Below are 25638 nucleotides of genomic sequence, written 5' to 3' on the forward strand. Positions count from 1 at the left end.
GTTTTCCGACCTGGGAGAATGCTCTTTTATAAAAAATATTTTTATTGATTTCAGAAAGGAGGGGAGAGGGAGAGATAGAAACACTAGTGATGAGAGAGACTCATTGATCGGTCACCTCCTGCACGCCCCACACTGGGGATTGAGGTCACAACCCAGGCATATGCCCTGACAGGGAATTGAACCGTGACCTCTTGGCTCATGGGTTGATGCTCAACCACTGAGCCACACTGGCCAGTCTGGGAAGAATTTTCTTTGAGTCTCTTGTGCCTAAAGAAATTCATCTTGTCTCCAGCGCACCCACACCTCCCTTTCCGTGGGCGTGAGTGCCCATCCTTTTCGGGTTACCTATAATGTGGCCCTTAAATCTTGAGCCTGGCAACCAGTGTGGGTGTGGCTCTCCAACCCACATTTCCCCAAGTCAGAAGGGAAGTGTGGGCAGAGGTACACTTTATCCTCACCCCTTTCCTGAACTGCAAGAAGTATGGAGGCCTGTGTTAATTTCCTTGTCAGAATAGATTGACATCTGTTAACTGGTAATTAACATCTTTTTTTAATCTTTTAATTAAAAGTTAACTGCCAGGAAAAGTGCTGAGGAGAATCCCAGCGCTCTATGTGCTCTATGCGCAGGCACAATACTCTCTGTGCTTCCTGACCTCCGGCCAGCCAGGGTCCGAGGGCACTATTTGTACACAAGTGACACAGTAGGGACTTGGGAGATAGAAATAAAAGTTATTTTTTTAATGCAAAATTATGCAAAAGATGAGGCTGAAGCAAAAATGAAAACCATCTCCAAGCCCTGAGCCCCTTCAGCCCCAGCCCCAGCCCACTGTTTGCCCGCTGTTATTGCAGGAATGGGCTTTTTCCAGAACCTTCCACACCTAAGGACAGATGGCCATCGTCTCTAAGACGCCGCTGGGACCATACCTTCTCTTTGCCCTTCCCGTTGCCATGAGCTGCCACAGACGGTGCGGAACTAAAATCTCCCCGAAGGCTGCTTGCTCCCCATGTGGTTTGTTCCGCAGCGTATGGCGTGTGCTACAGTCTGTCCGAGGTTGGGGGTGGGACACAATGTTCCCACCTGGAACTTTTAAAAATTGTATTTTGCCCGATCCGAGTTCGATTTGCATCCTTGTGGGATGCAGGTTGCATTTCATTCCGCGCCAGGCACCGTGTGGAGCCTCCAGTGTTGGTCTGGAGCCTGGGAAACTGCAGATATTCCACGTTTGCCCCACAGAAGCAGACATTTCCTACCACTCAACCCAACCCCGATCTTCCTAATCTTCACACAGGTCACGGGGGGAGGTATTTCACTTGTTTTCTGGGTGGCGGAGAGCCATGGCTCAGGTCGCTCAGGGTGTCTGCGGAGGGTCGCATGGCCTGCGGGCTGGCAGAGCGGGCAGCCTGTGCTCACAGCCTGTGCCTTTGGCTGGGGCCCCGCACCTGCGTGTTTGGAAAAGCGTGGACTGGGCTGCAGCGCTTTCATCAGGAAGCTGCTGCGCTCTGAGGAGGCGCTCAGACACAGTGGCCGGCTGGGCGGCGCGAGGCCTTGGGGCATTCGCTGGTGGACCAGGGCTCCCTAGGGGCCTGCGGCACATGGGCTGTCCTGACCAATGGGCCGCCCTTCTGCCCCGACTGCCAACTCCTTTCCTTCAGTAACACTGCCCGAATGAGCCCCAGGGTTTTGGATAATAGAATCTGAGCCCGCACAGGGGGGAGTTTCTTTCTGTCAAGAGCTGACAGGCTGGCTGACCAGTCCCCGCTTTGAGGACATGCTGGCCTGCCAGGCTCTGGGCTGGGTCCTGGAGCCATATCTGTTATGTGACTATGTCACATATCATGTGACTATGCCACACATCTGTCATGTGACTATGCCACACATCTGTCATGTGTCTATGTCACATATCAGTCATGTGACTATGCCACACATCTGTCATGTGACTATACCCCCCAGGCATAGTTAGCCCATCCATAGGCAGACACCTGGCCAAGCCGGGCTAATTCCTGGGAAACCTGACCACGTGTACTCCTCGACCCCATGTAGCAGGAAGCACATCTGTGAACTTGGGCTGGTGGGTGGCCATCTTCCAGCTTCCCCGCCCTGAGTAGCTGACCAGGCCAGTTTGCAAAGAAAGAAAGTGGAAAGCAATCACCAGTGGTTCGTGGTCCCGGGGACCTCCAGGTCCCGAGTCCAGCCGTCCTTGGTGACCGCCTGGCCTGTGTCCCTGGTGCCAGGAGGCGGCCCACTCCGTACAGTCAGTTCTTCTCTTCGGCTGAAGCCGGTGGTTACGGCTCTGTGAACCCACATGAACCCAAGCAGGGAGCGCTACCGCTCTGGCCTGGCCGCTGGCGGGTGTGGAAGATCAGCCGCAGCTGACGCCCTCCGCCCAGAGGAAAGCCAGCGTCACGCGTGAGTGACTGCGCGCGTCTGAATTTGACTCCACAGGAGGCCAGCATTTTTAGAGTAGACACACTGAGCTGTCAGTGTTCAATTTTCCACAATTAAAAAGGCAAATTACCTGTGGATCTGGAAACTGTTATTCATTAAAACAATTTCCAAAGAAAAATTTCCTGTTTTCCCAACTTAATAACATTCTTTTCCTTTGAAATCCTCCTTTGAAACTGGTTTTGTAAGTTTGTCTGGAGATGTACCCAATAATCATCTATTTTTTTGTGCAGCCAATTTTAATAAAATGGAAATGTATTATTATCAACTACATTTCTAAGGAGGAACGTGGGTGCTTTCCACATCAAATAACCATTACCTACGAATGCTTTTCATCTCACAGGTTTGTCATGGGCAGTAAGAGCATCTATTTTCCTTGTATTCGCATCATCACGGCTTAACCATTCCAGCTCAATTATCTTCAAAGTCTTAGCTTCATAAAAGTCATGGAACTACTTGGAAATGATACTTTTAATATGGACTAATAGAATCAGATGTGAACAATTCCATCCTCACACATTGAAAGGAATGGTGACAGCGGCAGACATCCACACTCGTCCCCTTTTATTGGGTAATTATAGGACTATTTATCCATCGCTATGAACAAATAATACGTTCCATTTACCTGAGAAAATGAACTGTGCCTGCTGCTCAGTGAGAAGCAGATTCTCAGCTCGTCTGACACTTGGGGAAATTCTTTGGTACATGCGTTTCCTGCAGCTTTTGTGCTGGAGCTGAGTTTCCAGGTGAACCTTTGACATTCCAGGTGACTTCTAGTGATTTGGGAGCTGAAATGAAGCCCCTGAGAAGAGCCTGGATTATTCATGTCCGAATCCACGCCATTCATTTTTCCTTACACCTTGGGGGTGGAGAGAGGAGCATGTTAAGTAGAGTTGGGATTTTTCATGGTTCCAAGCATCATGATGGCAGTGTGTGTGTGTGTGTGTGTGTGTGTGTGTGTGTGTGTGTAGGGGATTTACAATTAGGGGGCTCTTTCATTTCTGAGCTGTGGAATGTGGGCAGTGTGGTCAGCAGAATGTTGACTTCTGCAAATATATCCACATCCTAATTTCTGCGACGTGTGATTCTGTGTGAGCCTGTTCCCTTACGTGACCTAAAAGGGCTCTGCAAATCTGATCTAGTTAACAATTTTGATGTGGGGCGGTTTTTTTGGATTATCCATCTAATGGGCCCAATGTAATCACAAGGGTCCTTAAAGGATAGAAGAGGGAGGAGAGGGTCAGAGAAGATGTGACAGCAAAAGCAAAGGCTGTGGTGATGGAAGGCCATGAGCCAAGGGCTGTGGGGGCCTTTGGAAATGGGAAATATAAGGAAACAGATTCTCTTCTAGAACTTCCGGAAGGAACACAGCCCTACGGACCCAATGCCACTGGCTGCTCTTCCAATAGTTGAAGGACCTCAGGTAGTCGCAGGTATTTTTCAATTGTCCCAGAGATCCAAGGATGCACAGGACCCCCAGGACCCTACGCCCCCACGGATCTTATTAATTGCATCACTGTTACTGCTAAGAGGTGTGTGTATGGGAGAGTGGGCAGTGAGTTTGTCCACACTTTAATGTTTGGGCAGGGAAATTGTTAGAGATGACAGTCTGACCATTAGAATATCATCTGTTCAGACCAAAACAGGGCCACTAAATAGAATGTTGTCACCCAAATATTTTTTGACGTGTATGTCCCTGGTTGCAAAAGCTGTTTTTTTCTGGTTAATTTCTCTCCGTAATGAAAATGGCCTTGCCTTTTGGGATCCAAGCAGATGATGGCATCCCTGCATTTGTAAGCTTCGTCTCCACAGCTATGCCTCAGTCAGAACAGCTAAGTCATTTAGAAGGCTGGTGGCTCTGGCTGCTCTGGGGGAGCACTGCACCCCTCTGCTGCTTAATTAGGGAATTAATTTTCTTCTAAAGACATTTAGCTCACTGGATTTAATTGAATGACTTTCCCCCCTTAATTCTACAATATTGGTAATAAGTTTTTTTAGCATGATTTAGTGTTTGGAATTAGTTAAAGCAAGCATTCATATTGAATTGAGGAATGAACTGATCACTTTTTATGCTAATATTTTGCAGTCTTGAAATTGCCAAAATGACACGCAGGCTTTGCAGATCAATTTAGGCCGTCATTTCCGCATCCCTTTTGGAAGAGGTTAGTAGTTTCCGGCATTCTATTCCCTTTGCATCTGGCCCACTTAGAGGTGCCGTAGACATGTCTCCCATCACCATGGAAATGCTGAACAATGCAGTGAGGTAGAGGGTACCCCTGGGAATGTATTGGTTTATGTCCAGTCCACCCATTTCTGCAGGCCCCCTGCCCCCCACATGTCTTTGCCCTGTTTGCTTGCCCAGCAGAACCCCTCATACAGGGAAGAGACTCTATTGGGAACCACGACAGAACAGGAGCAGTGGTGTCCACCTTGCTAATCTGCCCAAGAAGAAAAACCATCACCAACCTTAGTGGTGGAATTTGGGTGCAATCAGGCAGAACAAGGGCCTCCGCTGATCCCACAGGAAGCTCGGGGTTGCCATGGATGACCTGCAGGGTTCTTTCAAAGTGGGACAAGGGGGCCGGGCCTTTATTGGACGTGGGCCTGAATGAATTGGGGGTGGGGGTGTCACCTGAAGAGTATGTGGACTCTGGGTGAGGCAGCCAGCTCCCTTTGGCTGCCAGCAGCCTTCCAGGGGGTGAGATCTGAGTCCATCCTCAGCATTCAGCAGGGGATACTTACGTCCCGATGGGGTGGGGTCTCAGGGGGGGGGGGTCACTGTAGTGCCTTATACAGAAAGAACCTCAGCTGTGTCCCGTCCAAACCTTCAAGTCTGCTTGAGCTGCCATAACAAAGTCCCGCAGGGTGGGTGGGGGCGGGGCTTACACAACAGAAATGTTCCTGCTGGCTCCTTCTCGACTGGAAGGCCGCCTTCTCCCTACGTTTCCACACGTTTTTATTCAGTGCACACCCCTCCCCACTATGACTCTCCCTCTCCTTAAAAGGGCACCAGTTTTATTGGGGTAGGGCCCCACCCTTCTGACCCCCCAATGACCTCATTAAAGGCCCCGTCTCCAAATACAGTCCCCTTGGGGGTTAGGGCTTCACCGTTTGAATCTGGGGGAGACACAGTCCAGCCTATAGCACGGACCAGTGGATTGGCTCTGCAGAATCACCAATTCGCAGTTTGGGGAACAGTTGTTGGAGAGTGAACTGGAGGAGGTCGCCAGGGGTGTGCGGATGGGAAAAATAATTAAGGCTCCGAGCACAATTCTGCGAGCGAGGCGGCTGCTGAGATGGGAGCCCGAGCAGCAGGCCCCAGCGTGGCCTTCAGCGCTGGGCCCGGGCTGAGGCGGCAGAGACGGGCTCTTTGAATACAAACACCCGCTGACCTTTTCATCTGACGCGGAGCTGCAAAGGGCTCGGTGAACACCCCGGGCCGTCCTTCCCCAGCACCGGCTGGACACTTAATTGGGCTAAAAGGGGCGGCAGGATACAAGATGACCTTTTCATCCACAAACAGGAAGTAATTTAAACCTTTAAATAGTAGCAGCTGCAGGTAGGGCTGCAGCACTTGGCACTGGAAGATGCGGCAGGACAGAGCTCCACGCACGGAGCTTGGCAGACGGCTGACCTGTCCATGTCTGTCTCTCCCTTCCTCTCTTATTGGTTGGAGCCTTTTCTCTTTCTTTCTTTCTTTTTTTTTTTTTTAAATATTTTTATTGATTTCAAAAAGAGGGAGAGAGAGAGAGAAACATCAATGATGAGAGAGAATCATTGATCGGCTGCCTCCTGCACGTGCCCTACTGGGAATCCAGCCTGCAACCCAGGCATGTGCCCTTGACCAGGATTTGAACCACTGAGCAACACCGGCCAGGCGGCTCTTAAAGATGAGAGATCTCACCGAGTGTCCAGGTGAGATGGGAGGTCACATGTGTAAACACAGGTTCGTTTTAGGAAGAGAGTGGGACACAGCAGAGGAAAGAGAGAGAGAGTTTACGGACAACAAATTTTCAGCATCTTTGTAAAGAATGAAATATACACTGTTCCCCTGAGCGGCCAGGTGAGGGCGGCCACTAGCGCGCAGAGGGTGTGGGGAGAGCAGGTGCTGCTGGGGACCAAGTGGCAGGTGTGCCCTGTTATTTGCTGAAACCTCGGAAGGAAAGCCACGGCCTAACATTCCTATCAATCTATTTTCTCTTTAAAAAGGCGACAGAGCACAGCCGTCCAGGTTTTAAACAGGTCCGTTTTGCCAGAACATTTTTTTTAATGTTTAAAAAAGTTGGCTTAAAATCTGACTGCATAGAGATTTTTAAATATCATCCCTTTTCTCATTTCCCAAAGATAAAATTCTTATATGTGGGCTTTGGAAAGTGAATCTAATTTTATAGAAAGAAGAGTTTACTTTCTACGGCAACATGCACACTCGGTGAAGTTTTAGAGCCGACTTGGTGCCAGGCACGGGGGTCGGGGGCGGGGACGGACAGAAAGCAGTGGCGCGGGGGGAGGGAAGGGGGACGGTCAGAAGGCCGGGGGGGGGGGGTGGTGGCCTTGCCCCCTTTCAGGAGGCTTAAGTCAAGGAGGTGAGAGGCAAGGTTTGTGTAAACAAGCACCCACGGAATGAATCACTGCAATACACAGAGGTGTGCAGGATGATGTTGCATTTTCACATCCATAGAGAGGACCAGGATGACCTCCTGGCTCTGGGTCATGTGACACCCAGAGGTTGGCAGAGGCTAGACTCTGGAGGAAGGATTCAAATTCAAAACTGCAGGAAATGGGGCGGATCAAGGGCAGGAGCTCCCTGGGCCCACCCAACAGGGTGGGGGGTGCTGAGACCCAGGTGGGGGTGCATGGACGCCCAGGGACTGTGCTTGGCCTGTGGTTGGGGAGGAGTGAAGGCAGCGGGAGGGAGGGTCCCCGCCACTGGCATGGGCCCCGACGCCCCCACCCCAGGAGGATGCGCACCTTCTCTCTCCGTCCGGAAGCTCAGAGATTGGGACATGGTGGCACGTGACGAGGCAGAAAACTCAGGTGGGGCCACGAGGCAGGAGGCGGGCGTTTGAAGCCCCCGTGCCCCCGAGATTGCACACACACGATGCATTTGTGAGGCCGTCCCTCCACAGTGTCCCTATAAATCACCCCAAAGAGAGACTTTGAAAGATGGCCCAGTCCGGCTCTGCGCCTCCAGGCAGGATCGCGCGTCCACGAAGATGACAGTAATCTACCGATATTATAGATTTTTTCATAAATTATGGGACCGCGTGTCTGTATTTTAATTCAGCAAGGTTGAAGCATTCCCCGAGATCTAATATAGGAAGCTGTAGATCTAATTCTCTTGAAGTTCTTTCAAAATTTATTTCCCAGCTCAATACATTCAGCGCGTATATTTCTGCTTAAGTTGGCAGACGTGAGGTTTTAATATTCCTGCATCGCCCGTGGAGGAAAGGCGGCGCTGAGGGATGGAGAGACCCTGGCAAGTTCATGCAGAAACGATCGCTTGGGTCAAGGATTAAGGTGCGGGGCTCTGCTCTGGGACTCCATCTACCGTGTCTTGTGGTGTTTTCCCGATGTGAGGACAGTCAGGCAGTGACGTGTCGCAGCTCCTTACAGAGATTGGTGCTTGTGACGGTCAACAATGGCCACGCAGGTCCTAAAGGGAGGTCGGGAGAGGAGGCTGGGGCAGGAGGGAGCCTGGAAAGTTTGGAAGGAGTGAGAGGTGTGTGTGTGCGTGTGTGTGTGTGTGTGGGCACGCTATCACTGCTTCGAGCAATGGTTCTCACACTTGACTGCCTGTCAGACCCACATGGGAAGGTTCAGAGGGCATCCACTTAGTATGCTGTCCCTCGGGCTTCGGAGACGAGGTCCAGGGAGTCTCTGCTGATGGGCCTCATCCTGGTCGGATGGCAGGTCAGGGTGGCACCACCTCCCCAAGAGAATGGGCGGGGCTGGGAGCGGGTCTGAGGGCCCGCCTGCTGGGACAGGATTGAAGGGGCATTCGGTGGCAGCGAGCATCCGTGGAACGGTGTGGGGTGCACACTCACTTGCTTCATGTGTGACTCGTGGGTGCGGGTTTCCCACGGAAGCTCAGCTCTCTCTCTGTGACCATCCTCAGCATGTCCTCTGGGTCCCCCAGAGCGGCACAGCTCCACGCTCATGAACATGAGGTAGAGACGTCCTGGAGAAACTGTCGGGTCCGTTGAATGCCACGTGGGAAACCTGATCAAATTCCCCTGAAGATCCTTCTCTTCTTTCCTGAGTCTCCTCCAGGTGCCGGCTATGTCACCTGTCACTGCTCGGCGGCCATGGCAGTCCCACAGGCGGTCCCATAATTTATGAAAAAATCTATAATATCGGTCCTTCCCCGGCGGTGAGGAGGGAAGGCAGTAGGGAGAGAAGTAGGATTGCCATGATGGTTGGGGTGGAAAAGGTGGGGCGGAGGGGTGGGGCGGAGGGGTGGGGGGAGGGAGGAGAGGTGGGGTGGAGAGGTGGGGCGGAGGGGTGGGGGGAAGGTGGGGCGGAGGGGTGGGGCGGGGAGGTGGCTTGGAGGGGTGGGGCGGGGAGGTGGCGTGGAGGGGTGGGGCGGGGAGGTGGGGCGGAGGGGTGGGGGGGCCACTGGGGACAGAAAGCCGGAGAAGGCTGGCGGGGAGGTGGGATGGAAGCTCCGGGGGTTGATGGGAGAGAGGGAGGCGCCCATGGAGGCAGGAGGTGAAGGGTGGGTCCATCCTGGCGTAGAGAAGCCAGTGGACGAACTGGAGATGGGGCTGCGCTCGGCACTGACCCCATGGGGAGCTCTGGGCTGTGTGTCTCCGTGTGGGGGGGGGGGTGGCTGAGGCCTTGTGAGGTGCCTGAGGTTTGTACCAGCCGCCCAGGGGCTCACCCATTTTCCCACGTGAGCTATTTGGTAGCCACCACTTGGCTATGCCTGTACCTCCAGTGGGCCCTTGGCACCTCATCGCTTGGGGTGTTTGCCATGACACGGCATCGTTGTTACCGTGCGAGGCTCTGCTGGGCTCTGGGACCAGTGGGAGCTGGCAAGTGGCAGGGGTCACCGTGACCAGCGATGGGGTCATGGAGACGGGCAGCCCCTGCCTCTCAGCTCTGAGCATTCGCCCTGGGACAGTCGGGGGCCCGCTGGCTGCCGTGGAGACTCTTCAGGCATCACGAGTCCAGGGCTGGCCAAGACTAAACCTCTGCATAGAGACAGGGTGAGGCCGTCCGACCTTCAGCAGACTCCAGCGTCAAAGCAGAGGCTTCCGCCGCTGGCCACGTCATGACCACCACAGAGAAAGCCGGGGACCTCCTCCCCTCTCTTGTCACAGCGCGCACCTCCAGGTCCACGGCCAGTCCTCTCGTGCCCTCCAGCCAGGATGAAATACCTGGGGAACTGGGCTCGGGGAGAAGGAGTGGAAATGCTCAGCTCTAACAGCTGAGGTTGGTGCCACCAGGGGCGGGGGAAGCTGCAGGGCCCGGAAGACAAGGAGGGATGAGACCCAGCACACACGTGTCTCAGAGCTGCTCTCCCTTTAAGAACAAACTTCCAACAGCAAGCGGTGGAAGCAGCCCATGTCGGCGGGTGTGTGTGTGTGTGTGTGTGTGTGTGTGTGTGTGTGTGTGTGAGGGGGCACGTGCCCATCTATAGACGAGGGGAGGATGGAACACTACTCGGCCATAAAGAAGAATGACATCTTACCGTTGGCAACAGCATGGATGGACCTAGAGCAGTGATGGCGAACCTATGACACACGTGTCAGAGGTGACACGTGAACTCATTTTTCTGGTTGATTTTTCTTTGTTAAATGGCATTTAAATATATAAAATAAATATCAAAAATGCAAGTCTTTGTTTTACTATGGTTGCAAATATCAAAAAATGTCTATATGTGACACGGCACCAGAGTTAAGTTAGGGTTTTTCAAAATGCTGACACGCCGTGCTCAAAAGGTTCGCCATCACCACCCTAGAGGGTATTATGTTAAGCGAAATAAGTCAGGCAGAGAAAGACAAACACCATATGATTTTACTTACATGCAGAGTCTAAAGAACAAAATACACGAACACACAGCACAGGAACAGGCTCAGAGACACAGGGAACTGAGGGCTGCCAGAGGGGAGGTGGGTTGGTGGCTGTGTGCAAAAGGGGAAGGGGTTTTAAGAAGTACGGATTGGTGTGGCACAGTCACGGGGGCGTAAAACCCAGCACAGGGAACACAGCAATACTGTAATAACGGTGGGTGGTGCCAGGCGGGTACTAGAATTATTGGGGGAATCGCTTCGTCAATTATGTAAATGTCTAACCACTGAGCAGCACACCTGAAACTGATAAAATACTGAAAGTCAACTGTAATTGAAAAATAAAATTAAAAAAATGAACTTTCGCCCAGCCGGAGGTCACGGTTTGATTCCCGGTGAGGGCACATTCCCTCGTGTGGGGTGTGCAGGAGGCAGCCAATCAATGATTCTCTCATCGTTGATGTTTCTCTCTCTCCCTCTCCCTTCCTCTCTGAAGTAAAAAAAAGATATTAAAAAAAAAAAACCACACGAACCTTCTTTGCACTGACACCGAAAACATGTTTTCTCTGTGTTGACATCCCGCCGGCCCCCCCCCCCCCCCTCCAGTGGATGAACAGTTTTTGTACCGCTGGCTTTGACTTTTAAAGAAAGCCATTTCTTCTCTCCCTGACGGAATGGGGAGCCGCGACCTGGGGTGTGTGCCTTCTTCCTTCCACTAGGTGGCCCTGTGTGCTCTCAGATGTCCGCCAGCTGCTCAGACAGGTGAATGCATTTCATTGGCTTAGGGAGGCATGATGCCACGGGGCAGCCCTTTTTAAGAGAAAGCCAGGGCCGGCGGAGCAGCCAGCGACCCCTGAGCAGTGAGTTCTCTGTGCTGAGCGGCGGACCGGAGCTGTGGTGAAGCATCATGAGCGAGGTGAGCGGCCCTTCTGCTCGGAAAGGGAAACTTGGGGAGCGGGGGTGGGGGTGGGAAGAGGGGACGGGGAAGAAGGGACTCCGTTATCTCTGGAACTGTGAAGGCAGCCCTGTAACTATTGGCTCTGGAGACCAGCACTCTGTATGGCTTGCTTTGCAGGGCAAGGGCAGAGACCGGTTAAGTTTGCAACTTTTTAAAATTCGCCTTAAAAAGAGAAAGGGAGGCATTGTTTGCTTCCTCTTGAATGGTGACTTTGGAAGGCGCTTTGGGGTTGAGCCCGCAGAGGAGGAAGCGGATTGCGGGAGGCTCTCCGGAAGCTCTGTGTGCTTCCCCGTGTGTTTGTTTTAGGGGACAGCTTTCCGGCGGGCGGGCGGGGGAGCCGGCTTCTGGGGGGAGCGTGGGGAAGGGGTGTTGCTGCTCGGCGCGGGGAAGCGCGGGGAAGCGGAGGCGGTGCAGCAGCATCTGCCGCTACTGGGAGTCCCGGGAGGAGCCCAGCTGAGGAACCGTGGGCACCGCGCGTCCAGGTGTGCGGCTCTAAGACGGAGATGTGGGCGGAAGAGGGACAATTTTAAGTTGAAGGTCACTTCCCTGAACATGTCTATACAGCATCGGTTTTGCTGGGGTTCATTTTATTTTTTAAAAGATCATGTTCTCTTTCTCTCTTTCCAAGGGGGCAGATCTGGGTCATGCAACACCCCCTCTAAGGCCACTCCGACCAAGACGGTCCATTTTCACTTCCTTTCCGGTTGGCGCTCAAATAGTGACTTTGTAAGAGCTTTCCTCTTCTCTCTCTTTTTTTTTTTTTTGACAGATGGGCGATCCTTTTTTGGAAGTCTAGAGTAAAATTAACAACTTCAGAAATAAAATGTGTCTTCGCCGCTTTTATCTCTCTGACGGGTGGCTTGGGATGTAAACAGGACAGGAGGAACCAGGGGGTGCAGCCTGAGGAGATGTGGGAACGGGGTTGGGGATGGCGCCAAGGGCTTGAGCGAGGAGGAGGGGGAGGCGAGCATGGGGAGAGGAGGGAGAGGCGGAAACCCTTCCAACAACAACAGTAGTAACCACGCAGCAGCTCCCAGTGGCCCCGCGGCCTCAGAGCCCAGCTGGGCACCCAGCATCCACTCATGTTACCTTATTTGAGCCTCCCAACAGCTCTGTGAAATAGGTGCTCGCAGTATTCCCGCTTGACCGATGAGGAAACTGAGGCATCGAAAAGTTCAAGGTCAACTAGTTCAAAGCCACCAGCAGGCGAAAGACAGACCCAGGACACGGGCTGCAATGCCGGGCAGCTGACCGCCAGGTGGATGGCCAAGCGCATGAGGGCTTCTCTGAACAGCAGGTGCCAGAGGAGAGAGAGGAGGAGGAGGAGGGTGGGAGCCGGGGAAAAGGAGGGGGGGCTCAGAACAGACACAGGGATGTGAGATCCGGCCCCCCATCTCCTGCATGCTTGGGTGGGGGGCTTTCTGCTAAACTCCCTGGAGATGCCAGAAGCTTCTCTATGTGTGTCAGCTCCCCGTGCTCACAACAAGAAGGGCTGCCTGTGTGCAGTGGGGTTTACGTTTCATATGGAAGAAGGGCTTGGAAGCAGCATAGCCCTGGGGCTCCCTTTCTTTGAACAAGTCAGCTGCCAGGAACCCTTCCGAGCGGCGGGCCTCCTGCCAGCTCTCCTCCTGCCCCGCGTCCTACTCATGAGCTTTCCAGAATGCCCAGCTCCGAGGGGCTCTCTTACTGCGGGTCCCCCGGGAGGGAGCAAGTGTCCCAGACCTCACCCCTCGATTGGAGTCACAGCCTCCTTTCTGCTTCATGAAAGGAGTGCGGCCCTGTCCCCCGCATTTCATCAAAGGAGCTGGCAGGCAAACGCGTTCCTTTAATGTTGACAAAATCCCACAGCCTCCCTTTGCTGCCCACCAAACCCTTCACGCCTGCCCTCGCCTCCCCTGGCCCCTCTGGTAGCATCTCCCCTGCCCATGGCGCAGCCCCCACCCTCTGGCCCCCAGCCCAGCCACCAGCTCTCTGGCTGACCTCCCAGTTTCTGAGGGGTGGGGGGTAGGTTGCTCCTTGGAGAGCGGGAATGTGTCCTTGGACTAAAACTTAAATCTGCTTAAAACATTTAATAAAGCTGAACAGAAGCTCCTTTCTGGGGAGGGAACCGGATCCCCCCTGCCCCCCAAGCTTTTCCTCTTGGGTGAGTTACACGGGGCTTCTAGTTTTAATGACTCTCAGGCAGGGATGGACTTCAGATGATTCTTGGCTTAGGCATGTACCTCATTACTGTGAGGGTCAAGGCCAGCCGTGGGCAAACTACGGCCCGCGGGCCGGATCCGGCCCGTTTGAAATGAATAAAACTAAAAAAAAAAAAAAGACCGTACCCTTTTATGTAATGATGTTTACTTTGAATTTATATTAGTTCACACAAACACTCCATCCATGCTTTTGTTCCGGCCCTCCGGTCCAGTTTAAGAACCCATTGTGGCCCTCGAGTCAAAAAGTTTGCCTACCCCTGGTCAAGGCACAGGATTTTGCCCACCATCCTCTTACTCCTGGATTTATTGGAGGCTGGTGGACAATGGATCCTGTGCCAGCTGTCAGGGTTCAGTGCCCGCTGCAGAGTTCCGGAGCTCCCAGCGGCCCCCTGGGGCCAGGGCATGAGCCCCGCTGGGTGGAGAGACCCTCCAAGGGCTGCATGCCCCCCGGGGTGGGGGGGTGGGCTCTGCTCCTCCTGGTCCTCCCGTCTTTAAGGGAAGGCGGGCGGGGAAACTGAGTCTGGAGCTGGCTTTAAGCTGGGTGACTGTGCAACACCATGTCTTCTGTATCCCCTGTGACAACGCTTTTCTTTTCGGGGGAATGACATGTGATTGAAGAGAGAAGCTCAAGTATAGCGAGCAAAGTCAAGTCCAAAGTTAGGGCAAAGCGAGGGAGCGGAGGTGGCGTGTGGGGGCGTCTCATTTACATTTCGGTGTTGGAGTCTGTCAGCTGTGCCTGCAGCAGCTCGGAGATGAGCTGGAGGAATAATTTAGCAGGGATCACAGTGCAGGCTTAGGTGTGCGAGCCGATCGGGAAGCCTGGCCGCCCAGTGCAATTTACACAGCCGCCTCCTCTCTCCGGCCGGACTCCCAGGCCCAGGGAGGAGTAAAAGCCCGCTTTGCTTAGCCACCTGACATGATTTGAAGAAAAGAGTCCCACAAACAATGGCAGCGTGTCTCATTGTCTTTGCCAGGGGCCTCTTTTCAAGTTGCCTTGCAAAGGACGTTATTGAGGAGAGCCAGCGGCGAGATGTCACCGCATGAAGGGAAACATTCAGCAAGTTGATTTCATAAGGAGGCAGCACTGCCCTGTGTGTGAGGGAGGGGAGCTCCGGGTAGCCCCAGGATCAGCTGACAGCTATTAATTAGGGTGGCGACCCCTCTGGGAAAGCAGCCTCCCAATCCTCCTATTTCCCGTCACGGGCGCCTTTCTCTCATCGGCTTGGTTAGGGCGCTGTGACTCAGCATCAGGGTCATGGCCATTTCTTCCATCCAGACAGTGGCCGCAAGAGAAGGCCTGTGCCTGGTGGCCTGAACACTCCAAGGACGTTTAAGGGCACATCTTTCGACCCACATGTCTGTCCTTAGCACGGAATCGGAAGCTACTGCTTATGTGTGACATCGCTAAGGAGAGCAGAAGGCTGTGCCCATCATTTCGTTGGACCAGCAGGGGTGGCTGGTCCCACTTCAGTCTTGGGGGCAGGGGGGGGGGCGGTACAGGAAAGACACAAGTTTTCCTTCGTCGAAAGTAGCCATTGGTTACAAAACATGATGGGACACTGGTTTGGGGCTTACATAGTTAGCCGTCAGGGCAACCGGCCGGTGAGACACACAGTAAGAGGAAACAGACCTAGAATGAGAATGGTTATGGTTGTGTGTCCCTTACAGTGTAATAGTGAACTAAACCCAGGCGGATGGAGGGGTGATTAGGTCTGCAAGGAACTGTGTATCTCTGACCGGTTAAGCACAGATCCCGAGGGTAACGGCACACAATGTGGATTTTGCCCCTGGCCCCCAAGGCGCAGCGACAGAAGGTCAAATGACAGTTCAATGTCTCATGTAGTTTTAACCATATTTGGGGGTGTGATGCGGCAAAGATATAAGAAGATCCAGCAAGATCCAAATGGTTCTGCTGTGTCACACAATGATAGAGGCTCTCTCTCCTCTAACTAGAGATATTAGGTCTAAAAAGACACCCATTACGACTTGGGTTCGACGTCCGACTTTTCCTAACGGAGAAGAGGCCCCAGTTAAGCATGTGTTGCGGGGCTGACGACAAGGGGTTGCCACACGATTTGTTTCCCGCATCCTGCATGTCATTAAGGAGTGTGCTGGGACTAAGAACTCGCACTGTTTTTCTTTTCTGAATTCTAAGAGTGCAAGATGTATTGTGTGTGTGTTTTTCCCCCCGGAAGGATTGAATAAATGAGTTACAGTTGATTTTATTAAAGATTCAGTGGAATATGTGATCGCGATGACAAGGGAACAGGGGCTTTGTGATGGAAAGTGCCTTGAATGTATGATGAACACTCTCCGCATTATTTTGTGAAATTCTAATTTCTGCTCTCTCAGGCTTTCTTCGAGGTGCGCTCCTAGGCAGAGGGCATTCGCCATCTGTCTGTGGCTGGTGCTCCGTCCACGGGGCATGCCGCACTCTTTGAACCCATGAATAATTAGAGCCCCAGCCCGGGGCTTTCTCATTAACTTAGAATGACTTTCTGGAAAGGGCTTCCTACCGAGGGAGAAGAAGGATTTTAGGGGCTGCGTGTGCACAGGTTTTTATTATATTTGGCTGATATTTGAAGAAAACACAGCATTAAAGATCTCGCTGTTAAAGTGTTGGCTTTATTCTGTTCCGGCTGCTGTAACAAAATACCACAGCTGGGCAGTTTATAAACAGCAGAAATTTATTGCCCACAGTTCTGCGGGCTGGAAGTCCAGGATCGGGGTGCAACATGGGCGGGTGAGGGCCCTCTTCTGGTCACAGACGCCTCTCGGTGTCCTCACTTGGTGGAAAGGGTGAGGGAGCTCGGTGGGGTCTCCTTAATAAGGGCACTGATCCCATTCACGAGGGCCCCACCCTCATCTCCTACTCAGCCCCCACAGGCCTCACTCCTAATGCCATTACCTTTGGGTGTTAGGGTTTTACCACATGAATTTTGGAAAAACACAAACATTCAGTCCATAGCAAGTATTATGGGTTGCATTTTTTTTTTTTTTTTAATTCTCACCCGAGGATATTTTTTCCATTGATTTCTAGAGAGAGTGGAAGGGAGGGAGGAAGGGGAGAGAAAGATAGAAAGAGAGAGAGAGAGAGAGAGAGAGAGAGAGAGAGAGAGAGAGAGAGAGAGAGATATCAATATGAGAGTGACACATGGATTAGTTGCCTCCCACACGTGCTCCTACTGGGGTTGGGGAACCTGCAACCAAGATTTGGGATATGTGCCTGGAATTGAACCCATGACCCTTCAGTCTGGGGGCTGATGCTCTAACCACTGAGAAAAAACTGGCCAGGGCAGGTTGCATTTTGTTTATCAGCGTTATCCTACCTAGATGGTGAACTTCCGAGGACAGGGACAATGTTTTGTCGTCCACAAGGCCTGGCTCCTGGTGTGGCAGCTGGTGGTGTCCAGTTACTGGATGGGTAACTGGATTTCGGGGTGTGGATTGGTCAATGCATGTGACCAAGGACCGGACCCTCTTTTCTCAATGTTGAGATTTGTGGCAGAAATAGGGTTGGGGAAGAGAAGTTCTGTCTTACTCCCGGCTTGAAACCTGTGTTCACCATGCAAATCCTTGTGTGCTGGAAAGGGATGCATTGTCACATATGCAAAGCAAATGCTTTCCCGGCAGGCCAAGAGAATGAGAAAAACTGGGGAGGATCTCAACAGACAGGACTCCTGACATTTAGGAAAATGTCAAGGAAAATCGGGGCGCTGAAGGAGGGGCGGGGAACTCTCCTACCCCGCGGTTCACAGATGTCCCTGGTGACTATTTCACATCAGGTAAGTTCTATGAAATTCAAACAAAAGGGACTGCAGGCGCGAGGCAGAGCGCGGCTGGGCCCAGGAACAGGGTCGCTGTGTGGAGGCAGGAAACCCACCTGGCTGTGCTTAGGGGGCTCGGATAGAGTCCACGCAGGGTTTGGGAAGGTGGCTCCTCGCGCGGAATTGCCGTCAGCCAGGCTGCTGTTTTGACGACAGCATCTCTCTAGGTTGCAGGAAGCAAGTGGCCGAGTTAAATATTATAATTAATAGTTAAACAGGAGTCCTCAATGTTCATATTAATTAAAACAAATATTTTAATGATAGTTGCATATTCAAATATTTTAATTTACACTTGAAACAGGGATATTTGACAATTCAGATGCAAAAAAGAGACGGACTTGCATTTGTTTCCGGGGAAGCTGGACGTTGAATGGTGCCCCTGTGCAGGCTAAGAGGGCCTCTCTCCACTCCCCTGCTGTCCCCGGCACCAGCTCTTTACCTTCCTCTCCCAATCATTGGAATGAAGCGAAGTATAGATAGGAATTTGGAAACATTCCCCATGCGGTTTGGGGTGGCGCCTTTGGGGATGGGGATGCCCAGGAGCTATAGATCATTGTCTGTACCAGGAGCAGGGGGGCTTGCCACGCCCGTCAACGGCCCACACCTGTCAGCCTGCCTTCATTTCTGGGCTGCTGTACACGAGCAATTCAGCGTACGTCACACATTTCAGGCATCAATCTGCCTGAATATTGTTTGTGCCTTGCAAATAGCCCTACACTTACGCTTCAGAATCTCACTGAATCACTTCTCATTCCATTTCTGAAAGGGAAATGCTTGGCCATATTTATAACATGGCCAGCCGAAAAATCAATCAACTGCTAAATGCCATTATTTTATCTTTTACTCTTAAACTGCCACCTTATAAATAAAAGGAAGACAAATTAGGGCCATAAAGCAGGAAGGTAGTCATCCACAAGTGAAAAGTCCCCATGCAAACATCTCTGGGGGAAGGAACCAGGAAGTCCAACTATGCAAATGAGGCAATTTTCCTATCCGGACAAACCGGAGTGGAGAGGAAGGGAGTGCTCTTCTCTGGAAGGTGTCTGTCCCCTGGTGTGAGGATGGCGGTCCCCTCGGGTGAGGACGGCATGGGCTTGGCCAAGACAAAAACACCTCAGGCCACCCATAGTGCAATCCTTTCCTCAACGGTCTGCGACATCTTCTGAATGTTAGTGCTTAAATGCTAGTCTATGACGAGTTGAAGGCTGCGTGTGCACCTGGGCTGGTTTGAGGTGATGCTTTTCCTCGTCCTACAATCCAGAGCTGTTGGGGAGAGGTGTGGCAAAGGTCACAGCCAGCTGTCCCCCTAGCACCCCCCCTGGGCCCTGGCCAAGATTCTCACCAAGCGACGAGTTATTTTAATTGTACACAAGGCCTGCAAAGAGGACCCCAGAGGCTGACAAGCCTCTTGAGCACTTGTCTTAACAAAACAAGAAAAAATATTACAAGGAAATATGTTCTCCCTTTCTCTCAAGTTCCCCTTTCTCTCAAGTTCTTTTGTTTAGCCAACATACGTTCCTGTCCACCATGTGGCTAAGTTCCAATATTTAAAATCTAATTAAGAAATTACACTTGTTTGAAAATTTAAGATTCTTGCCTTGGCTGGTTGGATTCAGTGGTTAGAGCATTGGCCCTCGGACTGAAGGGCCCCAGGTTCCGTTTTATTCCTGGTCAAGGGCATATACCTTGGTTGCAGACTTACCCCTGCTTCCCCGCCCCGCCCTCCTCCCCCTCCCCCCACTCCCCCACCCCCGTGGGAGGCAACCAATGGATGTGTCTTTTTCAGGTAGATGTTTCTCTCTCTCTCTCTCTCTCTCTCTCTCTCTCTCTCTCTCTCTCTCCCCCCCCCCCCCTCTCGTCCTCCCTCCTACTTTCTCTCTTAAAAAAGTTAATGGAAAAACATCCTTGGCTGAGCATAAAAAAATTAAGATTCTTACGTACATAATTTCCTCATTAAGTAATATCTGCTGTTCTGTTAGGAGGTGTTAGAAAAATAGAACAGTTTTCTTGAGCCTGGCAAATGGCTGGTTGTGCTGCGGCATTTCCTATCACATTTCCCCGCTTGGTTGATGCACAGAGAAACCCCAGGGCCAAGAATTGGTCCATTTGGGAGCCTGAGAGCAATTGTGCCGGAGCATCCCCGGTGCCCATCCCTCCATCCCTGCGGTGAGAGGACATCAGCAGACACTAGTGTTGACACAAACCTGCCCACATCCTGGGTGGGCGAGGGTGCTGAGTCCGCCTTCAGAATTCGTGTCTCTTCATCCGTGTCAAAGACCTATAAATGGAGCCAGCAAATAGCAAAACTTCAAACCATTTGCCTGCCATTTTCAACCCTTTCTCATCTCATGACACACATACACTAATTATTAAAATTTTGAGGCACGCCAAAAATATATATTATTATTATTATTTTGCCAATCTGACAAAAAAATAGGTATCATTCTGATGCATTCACACCAGTCGGCTATTGTGCTGGCTGGTGTCATTTTTTAAAATTCGACAATCTGAGGAAAAGAGATCAGTGCTCCTGATGACATAGTTAGGTATTGCGTGCTATAAAATTCTTGGGGTACACCTGTGGAAAATGGCTGCATTATGCTATAGGACGTCTTCTCCCCAAACCCGTCACGGTGGTTAGGCATGACCCGTCCTCCCCTAGGGGGAGCACTAGCCTACCCAGTCCCTTCTTTGACTTTCCCGCAATCAGCTGTCATTGTTCTAACAACAGCCATCAGCAAGTAGTTAAGAGCTGACATTGAAAGCCTCTCAGCTCTTTGGCACTATCCCAGCAGCCCTCCCACAGATCCAGCCCAGAACAAGGGCTTGGGGTCCACAGGGACCTTGGGGATCACTCCTCTAGAATAAGCGTCTCCACAGTTTTTGGTACTGCACCCTCTCTGGAAAAATTTTTGAACATGTATGCACAAAGCATTTTCTAAAAATTCATTTTAAAATGGATTGTATAAGTGCTAATATACTAATATGTGAAGTGTAGTTATGAAACATACAAAAAATGAATATTGGAAAGATAAATTTTTGAGCATGTATGCACAATACATTTTTAAAAATATTTAAAAATTATAAGTGCTAATGTGCTAATATATTAAGTGTGGGTATAAAACACACAAAAGTAAATATTTAAAAATGAGAGAATGATGAAGCAAACCATACTTTTAGATCTCTTGCTCATTGCAATGGCTTTATTATCCCTTGCCAAAATGTCAAGGCGCAATATACACTTGTGAAAGTTCATTGTAAATGGAAAAGCGTGGAATCTATAGTTCACGTGGTCTGGGCAACCACTTCTTTTTGTGACGAAGTTGATGATGGTGGTTTTTAAGCTCCTATGGATGCTCAGGAAGATATTCTAACAGTAAAAGGTTAGTTAGCATTTGCATTGTTTTGTTGCTTTTGCTGGCACTATTACTATGGTTTTCAATCTGTGAAAATTTTACGCAGGAATTTTTTATTGTGGTAAAAAAACATATAAAATTGACCATCTTACCCATTTTTTTTTTTCAGAGTAACATTCAGTAGTATTAAGTTTTCTTACCTCGTTGAGAAACAGATCTGCAGAACATGTCCATCTGGTACAACTGAAATCCTATACCCATTAAACAACAACTCCCCTCCTTGCTGTCCCGCCACCCCTGGTCCTCACCGTTCTACTTGGTATTTTTATGAAGGTGACTACCCTTGTTACTGCATGTAAGTGGGGTCACCCGGTATTTGTCTTTTTGTGACTGGCTCATTTGACTCAGCAGAATGACTCCAAGGTTCATCCATGTTGTAGCATGTGACTGTGCAGGAATTTTTTAAATCCATTTACCTACTGTGGGGAGATTAGTGTAGTTAAAGGTAGATTGGTTAATCTATGAATCCTCTTACGGAGCACGAGGAGCTACAGTGCAGCACGTGGCGGTATTCTGAGAGTAAGCCGAGAGTGAGGGTGTCCTGGGGCTGCCACTCTTCCCTACCCACCAAGGGACAATGTCAGCATCAGTATTAGCTATTGATTAAACCTATTCTTTCTTATTGATCTTTGACCCTACACAGATATAAATAGAAATTCTAAAGTTCTCTCTACCGTGCACAGTTGTGAGAATAACTAGTAAGCACCTCCTAACCCCAGAGGTGCCATCAGACTGCGGTGTGTGCCAATGGCGCCCCCTGGGGTTGTGCTGTGTACAACCCATGCAACTGAGCAGGGTGGCCCTGCCCCTCCACGGGTGCAGGCAGCCTGCTTACAGGCCATTGACCTAGAGAAAGATGGTCGTGTCTATGGCCCCACTTAGAGTTCAGGGGATTAAGGAGGCCGTACTTGTCATTTCATTCAAAGTAGTCATTTTAAAATAGGGAAGTGAGTGCCCTAAGGCGAATCTTATTTAAAATCATAGAGCTTCCCACGGAAAAGCCAGTCTAGGCTTCACTTACACATTTCCTATCCTATTAAATGTCTCATTTTCTGTCATATCCTCTATACAACCCATTTTTTTCACTTGTCCCAATTCCATTTAGGACTTAGACATGGAACACATGAAAAATAATGTTGTCCCGCATATTTTTATTAGTCTCCAGTACTAAAAAAGGGCAGCCACAGAAGTCGTAACAAAGACATTCTGTCCTTCACCTGGTCTTCTACTTTATTTGCAGAGACTTGGGTTTGCCCTCTGACCTCCGGACCCCCACCCCAGCCCCACCCCATCCCAGTCACACAGGGAGAACATGGCAACTGTGGGCAGGGTGTGCTCCTGCGAACCATCTCCTTAAGGTCTCTGTTGACAAAATTCTCTTCCGCCTCACCCGGCACTTTCCCTGGCCTTGAGTGCACACCAGTCACCTCCACTCCTTGCCTTACCCTCCCTGGCTCCGTGGGAATAAGAAAAAGCATTCTGAACCCCCAAATGAAACTCTTAGAGAACATTTCCTCAGGGAGTGGTGGCCCTTTCTATGGTCAAAACTGTCACGTGTACGATCGGCAATCACTTATTTTGTCAGTCACGTTTCTTTCTGCCTTCTAAATTAGGAAACTTTAAAAGAAAGGGATTGTGTTTCCTGTACCTTTTCATGTCCCCAGCACATACCACTCAATCCACATTGATGGAGAAACCATGTTGTGTTGGAGTTTGTGGAATAAGACAGAGTCCTTACCCCTCACAGGCCGTATGGGGGGAGTAGACAAGACAGAACCACATCATATTAACTGGACTCCAGGGTCCACACAGAGGGTATCTGCATTCACTGTACAAACGGAGGGCCAGGGAGCTGGTTAAATCCTTCTGTGTGTGTTGGGGTGGGGGCGGGGGAGGTGGAACCGTTCAGAGAAACCTTCCCATAGAGTCGATGCTTACAAAAGTAGGGGCTCAGTACAATATTGGTTGAAGAACAGCCACCATAACTAATGGTTAATCTTAAAAGTCGTAAATTTTAGCCCAGCCTGGCTCAGTGGTTGAGTGTTGACCTATGAACTAAAAGGTCATGGTTCGATTCCCGGTCAGGGCCCATGCCTGGGTGGGGGCTCGATCCCCAGTGGGGGCCGTGCAAGAGGCAACAGATCAATGATTTTCTCTCATCATTGATGCTTCTATCTCTCCCTCTCCCTCTCTCTTCCTCTCTAAAATCAATAAAATGTTAAAAAGCCATAGTCAGTTTGGCTCAGCGGATAGACCATCGGCCAGTGGACCAAAGGGTCTTGGGTTTGATTCCGGTCAAGGGCACATACCTTAGTTGCAGGCTCCTCCCTGGCCTGGGCTCATGCAGGAGGCAACCAATCAATGTGTTTCTCTCACATCGATGCTTCTCTCTGTCTTTCCCTCTCTCTTCCACTCTCCCTAAAAATCAATGGAAAAATATCCTCGGGTGAGGATTAACAACAACAACAACAAAAATGTTAAAAAAGTCATAAATTTTAGAATCACATGAGAATTTGGCAATCTTCAAAACCAGTGAATGGGTGCATGTCTACTATGACACCACGGTTGATTTCTAACTCCTGCTTTGTGATAGAGGTTGCTTTAAACCCTTCGGGCATTTTCTCTTGCCTACCAATGAACATTGGGTTCTCTTGACTTACCGTATCTTCCTTTAAAAGTGTTAAGTGAAAATTCTGTGCGGTACATGGGAAGCAGGCTACATGAAGCCAGTCAATGTGTACAATTGTGCACATTGTTTTATCTTAAAAGACCCATGTTCTACTTGTGAGAAATGTCGGGTGAATTTAGACATGCCTGTGCTCTACCTTCTGGGTGAGTACCAGGGCTTGTCCATAGCAGGATGTCATTGCACGCTTTGTATCCCAGAGCCCACGGGGGCTTCTTAACCATTACTATTATTAATGTCAAGGTCATCCAGTGCCACGACGCAAATATTATTTCCAGCAATGTTCTATACCTCAGAAATGTGAGCTATCTTATCTCTTCTTCTTCTTTTTTTTTTTGTTTTTTTGTTAATACTCACCTGAGGAGATTTTTCCGTTGATTTTTAGAGAGAGCGGAAGGAAGGGGGAGAGACACACAGAGAGAGAAACATCGATGTGAGAGAGACACATTAATTGGTTGCCTCTCGCAAGCGCCCTGACCAGAATAGGGGATTGCGCCTGCAACCAAGGTCATGCCCTTGACTGGAATGGAACCTGTGACCCTTCAATCCCTGAGCCAACGCTTTATCCACTGAGTCAAACTGGCTAGGGCATGAGCTATTTTATCTCTTCTTGAAGATAACTTCTTAAAATAGATGTAGCAATTTGTCAAGTACTTCTACCAAATACCTCCTGCAAGTTCATGGTTATTTTTTCATCTAGATTTATTTATTTATTTATTTATTTATTTATTTATTTATTTATTTATTTTTTAATCGAATATTTTTGGGTGACATTGGTTAATAAAATTATATAGCTTTCAGGTGTACAGTTCTAGAATACATCATCTGTATATTGTATTGTGTGTTCACCACCCCAATTCAAGTCTCCTTCCATCACCACTTATCTCCCCTTAACCCTCTTCTACCTCCCCCATCTCTTTCCCCGCTGGTAGTCCCCATACTGTTGTCTGTGTCTGGGAATTTTTTTTTTTTTTTGCCTAATCCCTTCATCTTTTCTACCCAGTCCCACAACCTCCTCCTGTTCTGCTGTCAGCCTGCTCGCTATCTATGAGCCTGTTTCCTTTTTGTTTGCTAATTTATTTTGTTCATCTAGATTTAACTTTTCTCATCTTCAAAACAGATTCAGCTCATTTCTGGGGATACTGTTTTGTGAATTTCCATGTCATCATTTTTTTGCTGAGTTCTCACTGAGAGCCGGATTTGGCTGAAATTCAGGCGAGAGCTCCCCACGGTGGAATTTTGGATGAGGATTTTGAATTCGCACATGACAAAAATATAAATGCAGCGTAATGCGACTTCAGAGCTGCAAGCAGTGCCCTCAGGGGACCCACCTCCCGCCCCTCCGTCCCTGTGGTATTACAGCCAGGAAGCGGGACGTGGCGAAGAGTCTAGCAGGTCTCCTCAGAAATGAGGCAATTTAAAAACAAGCAACAGTCCTGCAACCATCCGCTCCATCTGCCTCTGCAATGAACTCTTCTGAGTGTCGGTGGCTCAGGCAGAGTTGGGGTCTAAGAGCCTGTGATTGGGCAGCAGGGAAGGGTCCTGGGACACTTTATGGGGCTCAGTGGAAAACAGAAATGTGGGTCTCCATGTGAAACATTATGAAGAGTTTCATGACAATACTGACAGAGCATTAAATCAAGCTCAGGAACTAAGCCAGAGGCCCCATGTGACTGCACAGGTCGCCCAGCCATGAGGTGGCCTTTCTTCTCCTGCACACCTGGGTAAGGGTGGGGCTGCCTGATGGCTTTTTAGTGGTAAAAAGACAGATAGATGCATGGGTGGATGGATGGATGGATGGATAGATGGATGGATGGGTGGGTGGATGGATGGATGGATGGATGGATGGGTGGATGGATGGGTGGGTGGATGGATGGGTGGATGGATGGATGGATGGATAGATGGATGGATGGGTGGATGGATGGGTGGATGGATGGGTGGATGGATGAGATAGATGGATAGATAGGTAGATATATAGATAGAGAGCCCACCTAGCAGATGCTTTAACAAGAAACCAGGTGATACAGGCCTATTGTGAGGATGGAGTAACAAAATGGATTCAGGACCCCTAGAAAGTATATATATTTTAAAGATC

At 50.2% G+C, this 25638-nt stretch overlaps 1 protein-coding gene across 1 annotated transcript in view; it reads left to right on the plus strand.

Annotated features, from left to right (window-relative positions):
• Positions 1-11109: 11109 nt before the first annotated feature.
• Positions 11110-25638, plus strand: part of PCP4 (Purkinje cell protein 4) — a 52148-nt gene continuing 37619 nt past the window's right edge. The window contains exon 1 of the mRNA XM_081086865.1: positions 11110-11371. Coding sequence (XP_080942991.1) covers positions 11363-11371 — 9 coding nt within the window. The 5' untranslated portion in view covers positions 11110-11362. The remainder of the gene's footprint in view (positions 11372-25638) is intronic.

This window comes from Myotis nattereri, assembly GCF_964212035.1.
Source record: "Myotis nattereri genome assembly, chromosome: 3".
Taxonomy (NCBI): domain Eukaryota; kingdom Metazoa; phylum Chordata; class Mammalia; order Chiroptera; family Vespertilionidae; genus Myotis; species Myotis nattereri.